Genomic DNA, 18,988 nt, shown 5'->3' with positions numbered 1-18,988 from the left:
TTGTGTTTTTCACTTCCATCTGTTTATAAACTTATTTACGAATGTAACATAAACTACTGTCATTTGAAGATAATTTTTTAACTAATCTGTGTCAGATCCTTTATACTCACACTTCATGCTAAACCTAGCGGTCACATATATCTGGTGTATACAGGTAGCGGTCACACATACATTGTGTATATAGCTAGCGGTCACCTTCATCTGGTGTATATAGTTAGCGGTCACACATACCTTGTGTATACAGCTAGCGGTCACATACTTTGTGTATATAGCTAGCGGTCACCTACATCTATTGTTTAGAGCTAGCTGTCACATATATTTGGTGGATAGAGCTAGTGGTCACTTATTTCTTGTGTATAGGGCTAGCGGTCACATGTATCTTTAGCATAGAGCTAGCGGTCACATATATCTGGTGTTTAGAGATAGCGGTCCTATATCTCTTCTGTATAGAAATAGCGGTCACATCCATCTGGTCATAGAACTATGGGTCACATATTATTATATCTTGTGTATAGAGCTAGTAGTCACACAAACGTTGTGTATAGAGCTAGAGGTCACATATATCTTGCGGGGTGTACTAAATGCTGTGGAATACTTGCCTAACAAAGATGTCATACATAGGAGTGTGAAGGGTAGCCATAATTTAGTAGCGGACAGGTGTCTCTCATTGACCTCTGCAACTCTCTCTACAGTCGTAAGAGTCCAGCGCTTGTAGTCTAAGACTACCCCGACATGCTGTTACTTGGAATTCTACAAATTTTGTGTTTGTGAGTGTGTTTGGAGGTGCCAAATGTACGTTTGTCGGTGCTAGTTTAATTTTTTTCTCTTTGCTTCGGTTGTTAAAAGCATAAAAGCACAATCAACACAAACGTACCACCGCCAGGGCACAACACAGTTCAGCCGCTTTCTACAAAAGTGATTACATATCAATGTATAATAGGGCCCTCATTAGTTGTTTTGACTTAGGGCCATTTTTCACTACAATTGCATTGAGAAAAATAGAGAAAAAAATAAAATAATATCTCACAAAAATTTTTAATCCACCCGCACAGGCAGGAGAAAGTGGTTTTTTTTTTAACAGACACAACCTCTCGTTCACCCAGCTCCTGTTCAGAATTTCTAACCCTTGCAGAGTTTAGTTGAATGATAACGAAAACAAGTTTTAGAAACCCTTGAAGTTATGCTTCAGCGAACCACACAACCCGAAATTAGCATTACATTACCTCACATTAAATGTGACATAAAACCTAACCATAAATTTGACATAAAAGAACAGCAAAAAGATCGTGACCTTTTCTTCACCTCGTCATTATTCAGCGCTTGCTGTTTGTATTTTTTTGTGTGCTGTGTTTAAGTTTCCCTTTGGTATTTTGTAAACTATGCAAAGACCCGTCCACACAACGTCCTTTGTAGGAAAATATACTGTAGGTTGGCAGACTGGTGTAAAGTCTCGCTGAGACAATTTTCTGAAAACGTGTAAATCCCGTTGCATTCTTTACGTTAGTGACAGAACAGATATACAACTCAGATAAAACACATTTAGTGTGTGTTTTATAGATAAGTTAAAAATGCAGTTAGAATTAACATTTGGGTCAGATTTGTATTATCATAGTAAATGTGATCATAATCTGCTTGCTCACTTGTGTGTTCAGTCATTTCACTGACCAGCATTCCACAGTTTAAACAGTAAAATTGCATTCTTAAAATTTAAACAATAAACATAGGCTTACATATTATCACTATTCATGGTTGTCGTGGCCTGTCTCAGGACTCAGCAGATTTGCATTCAAGAGCCCACATGTAGTCAAAACAATTAGCAGTCATTCGACAAGTCCACAGACAATGCCAGTCGATCTGTAAAGAACGATTTTTTGGTCACGAAGGGAACATTATAACTTAGGTGAATGTGCATCACGTGTAACATTCCTTCCTTTCACACCTATAGCAGAGGCTTAGTCACTCAGATTTTTTTCCCCGTCGCCTTCTCGTCTACAGACGTCACCAGGCGTGACTGTGACATGATTAATACCAAAGATTATGTATGCAACTTTAACGGATCCCCTCTCCCAATGGAATGTGTTGGTAAGCTTTACAGTCACTAACTCAGCCACTCTTAACCACTTGTATCAATACAAGCCAAAAAGACAATATAACTGAGGAACTTCTTCTCACTCAGGACAGAAGAGAGAAAGATGAGGTTGGTATTCATCCTAGGTATCCACCCCAACCAGTCCCGTCCCCGTCCACCGAAGCCACCCCTCCCCGCGTCCTGAAACTCTTCCACTTCTACTTCCTTGCTTGTTAGCTGGTCACTGTGCCTTCGACTGATGGGGCTTACCTGCAATATAGGTAAAGAAAAACTAGAGTGATTAAGTTAACCTACAAGAATTGGAAAGTGCCCTCAAAATGTCACTCTATGAAAATAATATTTTTTCTAACATTATTTATCTTTAAAAATAAAACAGCATTCCATTGATTCGCAGCTCCATCAGTGACTGCGCCCTATTTATCTGTCTAGTTCGCCTTATAGCGAAACCGGACTTGGGTCTTGTATAAGTGTGGTGTCACTCGTTATTGCCTTTTCATACATCAGACACATGCACATGCAAATATATGCAGCACGCACAGACCCTCCACACACACACACACCGACCCTCTAAACACACACAATTTGCGGATTGCTAGTATCGTTAGCTAATATCTATATTATGCTAATGTCATTTCACTTTCGTCGTCAGGTGAGGCCCATTTTGTGCACAGAGTTCACTTTCTTTCAGTGTTACTCCGTCTTCCGTGTGCAGAGCTGCTGAAAGGTAGGCTTCACATTACCTCAGGAATTCACTGCTTTTGTAAAGCTAGTAGTCAACTGAACGCTTGATTGAGTTTGGTGGTCATTTTCTCTACTAAGGTGTTCACTCAATGGTTAGAGAGTAGAATATATCTTGGTCTGCGCATTGTAAGTACTCATTATTATTAGTAGTAGTAGTATTCGAGAACCCTCGCTACATTTTGAGTAAGCTTTCTTCATACTTAACAGTGAAACATTCAAGCTACTATAAGACTAATTCGCACTTTTTTTGTCATAAGTCATAAGTCATGAGTAGTTTATTCAAGGGGCCATTGCACTTTTTGAAGGGGGAGTACCATCAAAATAATACAATATTTCATACATCAGTACACCTGTAGAGAAGTACCATGGACTGGGTTACCCTGGGTGACAGGCCGGACGAGAGACTATGTCAGGCCAGAAATACCTACAAGGTAAAGCTGGTCCCTGGTCACATGCTGCCTACCCTGGAGGTGATGCGGGCAAAAGCTGAGGAGATGCTACAGCAGGTGAGACACTAACGAGGCTCATCGTCACAATATTTGTGTGTTTTCTCCTTAAAGGTGAAAACTGACCGTGAGTTAGGGGAAGGAGGAGGGAACTGTATAGATGAGTAACAGTTATGACGAAACTCAGCTACCTAAAAGGTAAGAGGGTCTTGTACTTACAGTTGCAGAAATTTTGCTTCTTAATGCAATTTTATAGGTAAATGTAAAAGTTAGCTATTTTAGATACCAGTATAATTTGACCTCGTATAAGTCCCCCTGCAGGGTTGAAATACATGCAGAAGTCATGTGTCCCGTCAAATTTTTGCAAAAAAAAGAAAGAAAGAACGCATACAGAGAAGGATTGTTATCGTTACCGGACAAAACGAGCTTCGATCGAATTCCAGAACTTCTGCTTAGAGATCAAACGCACTAAATACTCGACTGTCACAAAAAGCTGCCTTGCTGGTTAATCTTTATTATTGCTTAATCAGTACATCTAGCGATGTATATTTCTAATATTTATTTAAGCACCTATTCGTAAAATTCGATGTTTAAAACTAAGGTTTATTTGACTATCTGTGACATTGATAATCTCTGGGGGTTTTTTCCTGTATATTTTTGGTTGCTATTTAAATCTGCTTTGCTAAGACTTAAGCATGTAAAATATAAAAGTTATGAAACTGCTGCCTGTCTAAAAATGTTTCAAGTTAAGTATATTTGCGTAAAATTGATAACACTCTGACCTGTGTCACAGAAAAAAGAAGATGCGTTTTATGTCTTTGACCTCGGTGACGTGGTGGGAAAGTACGAGAAATGGCTGAGACTGATACCCCGGGTACAACCTTTCTATGGTAACAGTCAGCTTATTTCCGTTTGCTCACTTTCGGCTTTAAACATATGTAACACAGCATTGTGTCAATACTCGATCTTTTAGTTTTAGCACATCACAGGATAAAGTTCATTAAAGAAACTTTTTGCTTGCACATTTTTTAACAAAACTTCGTCTCCAAAAGACTGATTGAAGTAAACAGTTATAGGCAAAAGCTACAAGTCACAACTTTTTAAAAAAAAAAAATAAGATTCATTAGTTTATTTTGCAGTAGCCTTGTTGTGCTTGTGTTGTATTATGACTATGTTGTCCATACAACATGCACAAATTAGTCAAACTTGTTATCTCTGTCTGCAAAGCCGTCAAGTGCAACCCTTCTCCACTTGTGGTCAAGCTGTTGGCGCATCTTGGAGCAGGTTTTGACTGCGCCAGCCAGGTAATATTATGATTTATTGATCGATTGATTGAAAACAATCTGTTGTTGTTTCGTGGCTGATTTGAAAGAAGTAACATATCGATGACGATGACGACGACGACGACGACGATGATGATGATGAAAATGATTGTTTTTTTCCAGGCTGAAATAGACCTCGTTCTTGCGATGGGTGTTGCACCTTCCCATATCGTGTTTGCCAATCCATGCAAACAAAACTCCTTCATCCATTTCGCCAACTCTAAAGGTGTGGAGATGATGACTTTTGACAACGAGGCTGAGCTGCAGAAAATCAAAGAAGCTTTCCCACGATGTCGGTTAGTAATAGACTCCCTGTGACCTCACTAACCTCCTCAAATGTACATCGATACTAAACAGAGTACGTGGCTTCACTGAAAATGCTACCACACTTTCACACACTTCACACTGCACACGAGCAAACATACAAAATCTAGCACATGTGTACTCAAATACACATATTTATTCACATATATGCATAAAGACATAAACATCAATACACTTACACTCATTATGCACATATAGATGCAGTTATACACAATATCTAAGATTTATACATATTTCTACACAAATACGCATTTATACACATATATTCACACACATCTATAAACAAGCTCATACATATACCCTAAAACAATTGGTATAAGCGACAGGGCATATTTATGAGTAAAAGTAGAGTTTGGGTTTTTAAATTTGTTCATTCATTAACCTCTTTACTGGAACCACTATGCAAGCCTACTTATACTTGTCGTCGGAAGTAAAGAAACAAATGAAGCGGTTGACCGGGCTCACTATTCAGACTTGTCTTGAGTGGTGGTCGTCATGTCCGTGTCGGTTTATTTTTCTATGCCATAGAACTCTCTGGATAAAGGTAGCTACCCGATCTTACGTTCACGTTGACCAATTTTCATTTTGTATATGGTTGATTTCATCATAGTTTATTTTAGTTTGAGATCCAAATAGTCTGCAGGGTTTAATGACTAAAGTATTTTGTGTCATGTGACAAAGTCTTCTACTGCGAATTCTGCCCAAGTCCGGATTCAAGACGCATTCAGAGCTAGGCAACAAATATGGCTGTCACCTGGAGGATGTTCCACACCTACTTCTGAAAGCACAGCAACTACAACTCAACGTCATTGGCATCAGGTGAGCCGTCCTTAGGAGAGAGGTGATCAGCTATGTGACTCTGAAGTTGATCCATATACAATACAGTTAAACTACCGGACACTAGACATGTGTATTTGAAACTAGTAAAAGACAGACAGCCTGTTGGACGAATGTCGGCTAGACAGATAAAAGACTTCACATACGGGTTCCAGTATTTTTGATAACGGTACGATGTGAAAAACACAAGGGTGAAGAAAGGGAGAAAAAAAATATAAAAATAAGATACACATATCACGACAAACATACAGACAGGAAAGGTAGCAGAATCATAGACTGAAGAAATAATACCCACTTTTGCTTTACAGCTTCAACGTCGGCAGTGGTGTGCTGGAGCCTGAGGCCTACTCAGCCGCAATCACAATGGCAGCAAAAGCCTTTGACATGGCAAAAGAGCTCGGCTTCTCTTTCCATCTGCTTGATATCGGTGGAGGATTCCTGGGAAGCTCAGGCGAAGAAGAACACTTTGAAAGGGTAAGAAAAAAATTAAATTTGTTACCAAAGCAAGGTCAAAGTGAAGTCTTCTACACATATAGTACCAGCAAGCTACTTCATGAGTAGTTCAAGGTTATATCTAGATATTGTGAGTGCATTTTCTCATTATTATTCTTGTGTGTTAGCGTGATTAAAGTGATACGAAACACCAGACAATTGCACGTTTGTTCATTCGATGTTTCTTAGACAAATATACATTTTTTTCAGTCATTAGTTCTTTTAATTTACAGACGGCTAAGGTCGTGAACGAGGCTCTACAAAAGTACTTCCCTCCAGAAAGAAACATCCGCCTCATCGCCGAGCCAGGAACATACTTTGTTGCTTCTGCATTCACCCTCGCCGTCAACGTCATAGGGAAACGTGTCGAGTCACGTGACACACCAGGTATGCTGATTCTTTGTATTGATTGATTTCTTACATCCGATCGATCTTTCTTTTTTCTTCTCTTTTTTTTATTTTTCCTTCATTTATTTATTTTTTTGCTTATTTTTTCTGTTTTGCAGACCAACAAAACCACATGGTAGAAAGCTGTAACAAAACATTTAGATATTTCCTGAACGATGGTGTTTTTGGGTCGTTCCTGATCTTTGCCTTCCTTCGTACAGTAAAGCTGACTGCAGAGCCTCTTCATGTGAGTTTGGAGCCGTGCGTATCGTCCTTGCGGTTACAGCGGACAATATAAGTGATATAAAATTATATATGAGTGACTTTACACAACTAAATTTACTGACTTCATTGCACATCTTTTAAAGTACATCACTTGTGTGCATCTATGCATATATTCTTCAGAGCACACCATAAGTGCACCGTTCTCTCACTATTTTTTATTTCTACTTCACACAGACATATTATATCTATATATATATAATGATGAATGGACCTAAATCTCACCTTGCCAGGCACAAACAAACCCCAAGAAGTATAAATGCAGCCTGTGGGGGCCCACGTGTGCCGGCATAGATTTAATCTTTGACCAGGTGGACCTACCTGAGATGAAAGTCGGTGACTACCTGTGTGTCCGTAACATGGGTTACTACACCACCACCATGTACAACGGCTTTAACGGCATGCCTATGCCAGAGGTTTTCCCTTACTGTGCTGAAGATATCTGGTGAGATGCTGTTCTTATGATCTTTATCGCATGCTTTGTTTTGTTTTTAATTTATTTTGCTTTTGATCATGTTTACACTTTGTCAAGCTAATGACTTTGTTTAGATGAATTCGTGATTGTTATTCATTTTAGATTTAATTAACATAAATGTTGGTCTGTTAAGCGCACCTGTACATAAGCCGCACCCACTATGATTTTTACATCTCTTTTCTTTTTCATCAATAAGCCACACTGTAAAACTGCATCGTAATTATTTTGTCTCGTTTTCGCCTTGATAAGGGTGTGTACTTCAGCAACTAATCTGGATGCTTCAAATTGTCTGTGAACAGTTAACACTTTAACATGGAGTTCATTGAATATGCTCCGAAATTTACGATAGTCTTTGTGTCAAACCTCAGCACACTGCGTCAAGGCACACAGACTTAGGAACAGGCACTGACTGTCGTTCCACATACAATAAATATCTGTCAGTTTGTTAGCTGTAGATATGTTAAAAGTTGTCCTGGTCTAATACCGACTTAATACTTCTTAAGTTTCCTTAGTTTCTTCCTTTCTTATTAAATAGTTTCTGCAGATGGTTCAACCAAAAACAGCGTAATCCCTCGCCAATTGCTGCACTGTGTCAGGTCACCTTTTTTGGGTAACTTTACTAGGTAGCCAAGCTTCCAGACTGCTAGAACTTGCTATTAACGACATATAAAACCGATATATAAATTTTTCCTTTAAGTGCGCAAATAACATTTAAACACAAAGATTAATCCTGTAATTCAAACTTCTTAAGTTCTAAGTTCCAGGCCCTGTAGACCAAAGTCTCAACCAAAATTTCTTCACTTTCCGTTCCTTTAACGTTGATTTTCGCCCTCCTAACTTGGTCCGTAGGTTATTGCATTTGCAATTAATAATTTAAAGTGACTCACAGCTCGGGGGTTCAACACGCGGAGGAAATCACCAAACGAAGGTTACTTCCCCTTACGTTTTGTTTACCCCGGAGGAGTATCCTTCCTCCGTGAATTTCTCGCTGAAGGTAGTCCGCTGGGGGAAACACCTACTTGGAGATTCCACATGATTCCGATAAGGTTATAACTGACCACTTGCGTAGTCTGCACTGACAGCAGCTGGAAACCGGCATGTTGACTGACAGGGGAGACAATCCTTGTGACGAGACGATGACTAGATCTGCATTTGATCAGCTCAAACGGTGTTAGTGCCTCTCACCAACGGCCTGCACGCCTGGATTGCAACAGCTCCTGAAATAATTCCCAAGAAATTTATCTGTAATAATTCTCTATACATACTTTTTCCTTGTCGTTCGCGCTACACTCTGTTCACTTAGTCAACTATACGTCTTATCGATTCAGAGATTTCTCCACACATGAAATCGTTGACAAAGCCTTAAATAAAACATTGAAGTAGAATAAAATAAATAACGAATAGGTTAACCAATGCTACCTTGTCTAGGCAAGGAATCACTGTTTAATCGCTGACTTCTGAGCTTCTCTAAACACACGTCAGCTTCCTTCAGTTGTCATGTCAGCCAGTGTCGTCTGCGTTTTTTTATTTTGCTAGAGTGAACTCCCCTTAACCGATGTTTATTTCTGCTTCCGCATTTTTTTCTTAGCGACATACCTTCGCATACGCCACTAAACTGCATCCCTTACATTTTGTCTTTCTCTCCTAATTACTTCATTTACTTAGCTTATTTTTCTCAGTAAAGAGTGAAGGCAAAATGGAAAAAAAAAAACATTTTCTTGCTTATTTTTTACCTCTCGTTAATAAAGAATTGTCATGTTCATTGTTATAGTCATTGTCTCCAGATGTTGTTGTTGATGATCTATCTAGACCGAATATCTAATATAATGGCGTGTCTAAAGTCTTCACTGGTTACTTACAGGTTGCGCGTGTTTCCAGAGAAGAAGATTCCCATCGCACAGGCTGTCTCAGTTAACTGACTCAAGCTTTTACAAGCATAAACAAGCTTTATTTGAATGGAGGTGAATAAGGGAAGGTGAAGGATTCATAGACAGATGACCACTGTAAGCGCACACAGTATAAATATCCATTACAAATATTTTTTTCGAGAACCAGTTTCTATATGTAAAATTATTAATCGCTTCAAACAAAAGAAATAATCGTAGCTAAGCTTGCATTGTAAATGTATGTCTCGGTCACTGTTTTGGATGTTTATTAGAGACCTTATATTTGTTATGGAGAAATCTTTATCTTTTTGTTGTGTAGTGGTAGTTAAATTCAGTGATTAGGGATTGGATTAAAAAGGAAAATCTTTGCTATAGTTATAATATCTGACTGGAGTTTTTCGTTTCGATGATATTATAGTAGCCACTACTTCGTGAGTATAAATACATTATTTTAACTTTGTATTGTATTTTTATTATATACTTCGTAATATTTCGGGGGGGGGGTTGCCTTTTGTATTGTAAGGTTATTGTATTTTGTATTGTAATTTGTACTTTATTTTGCATTTTAGTTCGCAAATTACTGCTCTTCTTGTAGGTTAGATCACTTCTTTTAGTCACCGTCTCAAAAAATGGGAGATTGTGTTCAATTTAACTACTAGTTTCATGCTCAAGTTATATGAATGTGACCCGATAATAAATACCGTTTTCATTTATGCAGAGTCTCCTACAGATAATGTCACATTTGGAAGTGTTTCTCTATAGTGCTAAAGATGTATGGTGAACTGATCGTGTCTTTGTTGGTTTTCTCAGCATTGTAACTTACTTGCTTGCTTGCTTGGTTGGTTGGTTGGTTGGTTGGTTGGTTGGTTGGTTGGTTGGGTTGGCTGGCTGGCTGGCTGGCTGGCTGGCTGGCTGGCTGGTTGGTTGGTTGGTTGGTTGGTTGGTTGTTGGTTTGGTTGGTTGGTTTTGACTTTAGTGAATCCGAAGCATTTTAAATTTCAGTGGAGCGTGTATCGACTTGCTTCTCCTCTCTATCCTGGGAAAATTATATGCAAATAACTTATGAAACAATGTGGTGAGACTTTTTAAAAATCTCTATAAAGCCCGCATGGTCTTTACTCGCTGAAAACGCGCGAAATACTGACAATTTCTCAAACTGTTGAGAATTTCTAGTATAACAGCGGTTTCTCGTTGTTGATCATCTTTTCTCCCTCTCTCTCTCTCACATGCACTAATACAAACCAGGAGAGATACCCTTGCGATACCCCTTCCAGCAGACACACACGTGTGTATTGGTGGAGTACTCGAATCGTTAGTCAATTGTGGCTGTCACGGTCAGAGTACAGCATGGGGCCTGGCTTGTCAAGGAGTAAGCACCTCGGTGCTGGCCGGTAGTTGAGTGCCGAGTAAGAGCACCGGAAAGCAGAACCATTAAACGCCGGTAAGGTGAGAAAACTGTGAAGAGCCACTGGACAACTAGCATGACGGAGACCAGGGCAACAGGAAACCAGGCTACAGGTGCCACGCATGAGGTTACTACCGCGTGCTGCCAGCGACCACGGAGACACACCATGGGGGAAACGGAAACCTGGGGACAGTCGCCGCATGCACCAACTGGAGAAGTTAATTCATTAACGCCCTGCTGTTGCCGGAGACAGCAAAGACGCATCGCAACAGATATATCTAGGGCAGTTTTGTTGACCAGGTGCGTGAGAACAGATATTCCAGTTCAAAGCTGGTCAATTGTCTTGTTTAATATTATATTGTCACTCTGGTTGCACACACACAGGCACGTATTATTGTCCAAATTGTATCTATCAAGGTGATGATTGCCCTCAGTGACGCACTAACAGTGACGTCATGACATGTTCAAAAAGGTGTTGCAACTCCCTGCGTCCTGAAACTCGTCCACTTCTACTTCCTGCTTGTTAGCTGGTCACTGTGCCCTCGACTGATGGGGCTTACCTGCAATACAGGTAAAGAAAAACTAGAGTGATTAAGTTAACCTAAAAGAAGAGGAAAGTGCCCTCAAAATGTCACTCTATGAAAATAATATTTTTCCTAACATTATTTATCTTTAAAAATAAAACAGCATTCCATTGATTCGCAGCTCCCTCAGTGACTGCGCCCTATTCATCTGTCTAGTTCGCGAAACTGGACTCGGATCATATATAAGTGTGGTGTCTCTTGTTATTGCCTGTTCATACATCAGACACATGCACATACAAATATATCCAGCACGCGCAGACCCTCCACACACACACACACCGACCCTCTAAACACACAATTTGCAGATTGCTAGTATCGTTATCTAATATCTACATTATGCTGATGTCATTTCACTTTCGTCGTCAGGTGAGGCATATCTAATGCACAGATTTCAGTTTCTTTCAGTGTTACTCAGTCTTCCGTGTGCAGACCTGCTCAAAGATAGGCTTCACATTACCACAGGAATTTTCTCATTTTCTCTACTAAGGTGTTCACTCAATGGTCATAGAGTACGATATATCTTGCTCTACACATTGTAAGTACTCATTATTATTATTAGTAGTAGTAGTATTCGAGAATCCTCGCTACATTTTGAGTAAGCTTTCTTCATACTTAACAGTGAAACATTCAAGCAGAGCTACTATACGACTAATTCGCACTTTTTTTGTACAGGTGAGAGTAGTTTACTAAAACAAAAAGACTAATTGTTCACAAAGAGATTTCGTTAGTATGTACGTTTGGTTAGTCAAACGCAGCTGTTCTGTTGTTGCTGGCTTAACGTGTTTTGTTAGTTTTATAATCTTTAACAATTTATTCCTTTTCTTTTCCTCCGTAATTTCTAATTAACGATCACACCTAGCTTCAGAATTAGGATCATAACGTGTTTAATGTCTAAGGTTTCCGCTAATTTTAGCAACGGGAAAAGAGAATTCCACTAATATTTCTGATAGGTGTTATGGAATTAATTTTGTTGATGTAATATGCACTGCTAGAAAAAACAAATGAGTTGTGGCATAAAGCAGCTGAGACTGGACTAGTCTTTTCTCTCCCTCTCTCTCTCACACACACACACACTCACACAGACACACACGTCTATTTCACTCTATACACCTCCTCCTCCTTTCTCTATCACGCATACACAAAAGCATCCAGGCAAGCACACATTATGAATATGTCTCAAAATTATAACTATCAAGGTGATAATGAATGCACTCAATAATGAAGTCGTAGTGAGGTGACGAGGTGTTCTTAAAGGTGTTGCAGACAGACGTAGTCACACCTGTCGTACACCTGTAGAGAAGTGCCATGGACTGGGTTACCCTGGGTGACAGGCCCGACGAGAGACTATGTCAGGCCAGAAATACCTACAAGGTGAAGCTGGTCCCTGGTCACACACTGCCAACCACGGAGGTGCTGCGGGCAAAAGCTGAGGAGATGTCAGAGCAGGTGAGACAAGAACAAGAATTATTTAATCACACTTCATGCTAAACCTAGCGGTCACATATATCTGGTGTATACAGCTAGCGGTCACACCTACATTATGGATATAGCTAGTGGTCACATATACACTGCCAACCACGGAGGTGCTGCGGGCAAAGGCTGAGGAGATGTCACAGCAGGTGAGACAGGAACAAGAATTATTGTCACAATATTTGTGTGTTTTCTCCTTAAAGGTGAAAACTGACCACGAGTAAGGGGAAGGAGGAGGGAACTGTGTAGGTGAGTAACAGTTACGACGAAACTCAGCTAACTAAATGGTAAGAGGGTCTTGTACTTACAGTTGCAGAAATTTTACTTCTTAATCCAATTTTTATAGGTAAACGTTAAAGTTAGCTATTTTAGATACCAGTATAATTTGACCTCATATAAGTCCCCCTCGCATGGGTTGAAATACATGAAGAAGTCATGTGTCCCGTCAAATTTTTGCGAAAAAAAAAACAGAATGCATACAGATAAGATTTGTTATCGTTACCGGACAAAACGAGCTTCGATCGAATACCAGAACTTCTGCTTAGAGATCAAACGCACTAAATACTCGACTGTCACAAAAAGCTGCCTTGCTGGTTAATCGTTATTATTGCTTAATCAGTACATCTAGTGATGTATATTTCTAATATTTATTTAAGCACCTATTCGTAAAATTCGATGTTTAAAACTAAGGTTTATTTGACTATCTGAGACATTGATAATCTCTGGGGGGTTCTTCCTGTATATTTTTGGTTGCTATTTAAATCTGCTTTGCTAAGACTTAAACATGTGAAATATAAAAGTCATGAAACTGCTGCCTGTCTAAAAATGTTTCAAGTTAAGTATATTTGCGAACAATTGATAACACTCTGACCTGTGTTACAGAAAAAAGAAGATGCGTTTTATGTCTTTGACCTCGGTGACGTGGTGGGAAAGTACGAGAAATGGCTGAGACTGCTACCCCGGGTAGAACCTTTCTATGGTAACAGTCAGCTTATTTCCGTTTGCTCGATTTCGGCTTTAAACACATGTAACACAACATTGTGTCAATACACGATCTTTTAGTTTTAGCACATCACAGGATAAAGTTCATTAAAGAAACTTTTTGCTTGCACATTTTTGAACAAAACTTCGTCTCCAAAAGACTGATTGAAATAAACAGTTATAGGCAAAAGCTACAAGTCACAACTTAAAAAAAAAAACTAGGATTCATTAGTTTATTTTGCAGTAGCCTTGTTGTGCTTGTGTTGTATTATGACTATGTTGTCCATACAACATGCACAAATTAGTCAAACTTGTTATCTCTGTCTGCAAAGCCGTCAAGTGCAACCCTTCTCACTTTGTGTCAAGCTGTTGGCGCATCTTGGAGCAGGTTTTGACTGCGCCAGCCAGGTAATATTATGATTGATTGATCGATTGATTGAAAACAATCTTTTGTTGTTTCGTGGCTTATTTAAAAGAAGTAACAAATCGATGACGACGACGACGACGAGGAAGATGATGATGATAATTTTTTTTCCAGAAAGAAATAGACCTCGTACTCGCGATGGGTGTAGCACCTTCCCGCATCGTGTTTGCCAATCCATGCAAACAAAACTCCTTCATCCATTTCGCTAACTCTAAAGGTGTGGAGATTATGACTTTTGACAACGAGGTTGAGCTGCAGAAAATCCAAGAAGCTTTCCCACGATCTCGGTTAGTAGTAGACTCCATGTGACCTCACTAACCTCCTCAAATGTACATCGATACTAAACAGAGTACGTGGCTTCACTGAAAATGCTACCACACTTTAACACTCCATACTGCACTCGAGCAAACATACAATATCTAGCACACGTGTACACAAATACACATATTTATTCACATATATGCATAAAGACATAAACATCAATACACTTACACTCATTATGCACATATAGATGCAGTTATACACAATATCTAAGATTTATAAATATTTCTACACAAATACGCATTTATACACATATATATACACACATCTATAAACAAGCTTATACACATACCCTAAGTAAAACAATTGGTATAAGCGACAGGGCATATTTATGAGTAAAAGTAGAGTTTGGGGTTTTAAATTTGTTCATTCATTAATCCCTTTACTGGAACCACTATGCAAGACTACTTATACTTGTCGTCGGAAGTAAAGAAACAAATGAAGCGGTTGACCAGGCTCACTATTCAGACTTGTCTTGTTCGAGATCCAAATAGTCTGCAGGGTTTAATGACTAAAGTATTTTGTGTCATGTGACAAAGTCTTCTACTGCGAATTCTGCCCAAGTCCGGATTCAAGCATCATCGGGAGATAGGCAACAAATATGGCTGTCACCTGGAGGATGTTCCACACCTGCTTTTGAAAGCACAGCAGCTACAACTCAACGTCATTGGCATCTGGTGAGCGGTCCTTAGGAGACAGGTGATCAGGTATTTGACTCTGAAGTTGATCCATATACAATACAGTTAAACTACCGGTAACTAGACATGTGTATTTGAGACTAGTAAAAGACAGACAGCCTGTTGGACGAATGTCGGCTAGACAGATAAAAGACGTCACATACGGGTTGCAGTATTCTTGATAACGGTACGATGTGAAAAACACAAGGGTGAAGAAAGGGAGAAAAAATATAAAAATAAGATACACATATCACGACAAACATACAGACAGGAAAGGTAGCAGAATCATAGACTGAAGAAATAATACCCACTTTTGCTTTACAGCTTCAACGTCGGCAGTGGTGTGGCTGGAGCCTGAGGCCCTACTCAGCCGCAATCACAATGGCAGCAAAAGCCTTCGACATGGCAAAAGAGCTCGCTTCTCTTTCCATCTGCTTGATATCGGTGGAGGATTCCTGGGGTGCTCAGGCGAAGAAGAACACTTTGAAAGGGTAAGAAAAAAAATTAAATTTGTTACCAAAGTAAGGTCAAAGTGAAATCTTCGACACATATAGTACCAGCAAGCTACTTCATGAGTAGTTCAAGGTAATATATAGATATTGTGAGTGCATTTTCTTATTATTATTCTGGTGTGTTAACGTGATTAAAGTGATACAAAACACCAGACAATTGCACGTTCGTTCATTCGATGTTTCTTAGACAAATATACATTTTTTTTTTAGTCATTAGTTCTTTTAATTTACAGACAGCTGAGGTCGTGAACGAGGCTCTACAGAAGTATTTCCCTCCAGAAAGAAACATCCGCCTCATCGCCGAGCCAGGAACATACTTTGTTGCTTCTGCCTTCACCCTCGCCGTCAACGTCATAGGGAAACGTCTCGAGTCACGTGACACACCAGGTATTCTTTGATTCTTTGTATTGATTTCTTACATCCGATCGATCTTTTGTTTTTCTTCTCTTTTTTATTTTTCCTTCAGTCATTTAGTTTTTCGCTTATTTTTTTTGTCTGTTTTGCAGACCAACAAAACTCCATGGTAGAGAGCTGTCACAACACATTCAGATATTTCCTGAACGATGGTGTTTTTGGATCGTTCCTGATGTTTGCCTTACTTCGTACAATAAAACCGACTGTTGAGCCTCTTTATGTGAGTTTGGAGCCGTGGGTATCGTCGTTGCGGTTACAGCGGACAATATAAGTGATATAAAATTATATATGAGTGACTTTACATAACTAAATTTACTGACTTCATTGCACATCTTTTAAAGTACATCACTTGTGTGCATCTATGCATATATTCTTCAGCGCACACCATAGTGCACCGTTCTCTCACTATTTGATATTTCTGCTTCACACAGACATATTATATCTATATATAAATAAAATGATGAATGGATCTTAATCTCACCTTGTCAGGCACATACAAACCCCAAGAAGTATAAATGTAGCCTGTGGGGACCCACGTGTGCCGGCATAGATTTGATCCTTGACCAGGTGGACCTACCTGAGATGAAAGTCGGCGACTACCTGTGTGTCCGTAACATGGGTTACTACACCATCAGCTTGTACTGCGGCTTCAACGGCATGCCCTTACCTGAGGTTTTCCCTTACTGTGCTGAAGATATCTGGTGAGATGCTGTTCTTATGATCTTTATCGCATGCTTTGTTTTGTTTTTAATTTATTTTGCTTTTGATCATGTTTACACTTTGTCAAGCTGATGACTTTGTTTAGATGAATTTGTGATTGTTATTCATTTTAGATTTAATTACCATAAATGTTGGTCTGTTACGCGCACCTGTACATAAGCCGCACCCACCATGATTTTTACATCTCTCTTTTTTTCATCAATAAGCCACACTCTAAAACTGCATCGTAATTATTTTGTCTCGTTTTCGCCTTGATAAGGGTGTGTACTTCAGCAACAGATCTGAATGCTTCAAATTGTCTGTGAACAGTTAACACTTTAACATGGAGTTCATTGAAAATTCAATTTGAACTGAATGTGACAAATCCGGAAACATGCCGCAGGGTTCAAAGTTGGGCTATGCTCCGAAATTTACTATAGTCTTTGTGTCAAACCTCAGCACACTGCGTCAAGGCACACATACAATAAATATCTGTCAGTTTGTTAGCTGTACATATGTTAAAAGTTGTCCTGGTCTAATACCGACTTAATACTTCTTAAGTTGCCTTAGTTTCTTCCTTTCTTATTAAATAGTTTCTGCAAATGGTTCAACCAAAAACAGCGTAATCCCTCGCCAATTGCTGCACTGTGTCAGGTCACCTTTTTTTGGGTAACTTTACTAGGTAGCCAAGCTTCCAGTCTGCTAGAACTTGCTATTAACGACATATAAAACCGATATATAAATTTTCCCTTTAAGTGCGCAAATAACATTTAAACACAAAGATTACTCCTGTAATTCAAACTTCTTAAGTTCTAAGTTCCAGGCCCTGTAGACCAAAGTCTCAACCAAAATTTCTTCACTTTCCGTTCCTTTAACGTAGATTTTCGCCCTCCTAACTTGGTCCGTAGGTTATTGCATTTGCAATTAATAATTTAAAGTGACTCACAGTTCTGGGGTTCAACACGCAGAGGAAATCACCAAACGAAGGTTACTTCCCCTTACTTTTTGTTTACCCTCGAGGAGTATCCTTCCTCCCTGAATTTCTCGCTGAAGGTAGTCCGCTGGGGGAAACACCTACTTGGAGATTCCACATGATTCAGATAAGGCTATATATAACACACCACTTGCGTAGTCTGCACTGACAGCAGCTGGAAACCGGCATGTTGACTGACAGGGGAGACAATCCTTGTGACGAGACGATGACTAGATCTACAGTTGATCAGCTCAAACGGTGTTAGTGCCTCTCACCAACGGCCTGCACGCCTGGATTGCAACAGCTCCTGAAATAATTCCCAAGAAATTTATCTGTAATAATTCTCTATATATACTTTTTCCTTGTCATTCACGCTACACTCTGTTCACTTAGTCAATACACGTCTTATCGATTCAGAGATTTCTCCACACATTAAATCGTTGACAAAGCCTTAAATAAAACATTGGAGTAGAATAAAATAAATAACGAATAGGTTATCGAATGTTACCTTGTCTAGGCAAGGAATCACTGTTTAATCGCTGACTTCTGAGCTTCTCTAAACACACGCCAGCTTCCTTCAGTTGTCATGTCAGCCAGTGTCGTCTGCGTTTTTTTTTATTTTGCTAGAGTGAACTCCCCTTAACCGATGTTTATTTCTGCTTCCACCTTTTTTTCTTAGCGAAATACCTTCGCATACGCCCCTAAACTGCATCCCTTACATTTTGTCTTTCTCTCCTAATTACTTCATTTACATAGCTTATTTTTCTCAGTAAAGAGTGAAGGCTAAATGGAAAAAAAAAATTTTCTTGCTTATTTTTTACCTCTCGTTAATAAAGAATTGTCATTGTCATTGTTATACTCATTGTCTCCAGATGTTGTTGTTGATGATCTGTCTAGACCGAATATCTAATATAATGGCGTGTCTAAAGTCTTCACTGGTTACTTACAGGTTGCGCGTGTTTCCAGAGAAGAAGCATCCCATCGCACAGGCTGTCTCAGTTAACGGACTCAAGCTTTTACAAGCATAAACAAGCTTTATTTGAATGGAGGTGAATAAGGGAAGGTGAAGGATTCATAGACAGATGACCACTGTAAGCGCACACAGTATAAATATCCATTACAAATATTTTTTCGAGAAACCAGTTTCTATATGTAAAATTATTAATCGCTTCAAACAAAAGAAATAATCGTAGCTAAGCTTGCTTTGTAAATGTATGTCTCGGTCACTGTTTTGGATGTTTACTAGA

General features: G+C 39.2%; 1 protein-coding gene across 1 annotated transcript; it reads left to right on the top strand.

The window, feature by feature from the left end:
• The first annotated feature begins 4,675 nt into the window (after nucleotides 1-4,675).
• LOC112568482 (ornithine decarboxylase-like) lies at nucleotides 4,676-18,988 on the top strand. The gene is made up of 7 exons (XM_025245790.1): nucleotides 4,676-4,894; nucleotides 5,604-5,741; nucleotides 6,068-6,233; nucleotides 6,485-6,638; nucleotides 16,162-16,289; nucleotides 16,559-16,770; nucleotides 18,691-18,988. Exons 1-7 carry the CDS (start codon nucleotides 4,689-4,691, stop codon nucleotides 18,767-18,769), a joined length of 1,083 nt encoding a protein of 360 aa, XP_025101575.1. The 5' UTR covers nucleotides 4,676-4,688; the 3' UTR covers nucleotides 18,770-18,988.

The sequence above is a fragment of the Pomacea canaliculata genome, linkage group LG7, assembly GCF_003073045.1.
Source record: "Pomacea canaliculata isolate SZHN2017 linkage group LG7, ASM307304v1, whole genome shotgun sequence".
Classification (NCBI taxonomy): domain Eukaryota; kingdom Metazoa; phylum Mollusca; class Gastropoda; order Architaenioglossa; family Ampullariidae; genus Pomacea; species Pomacea canaliculata.
This window is presented reverse-complemented; position numbering and strand designations above follow the sequence as displayed.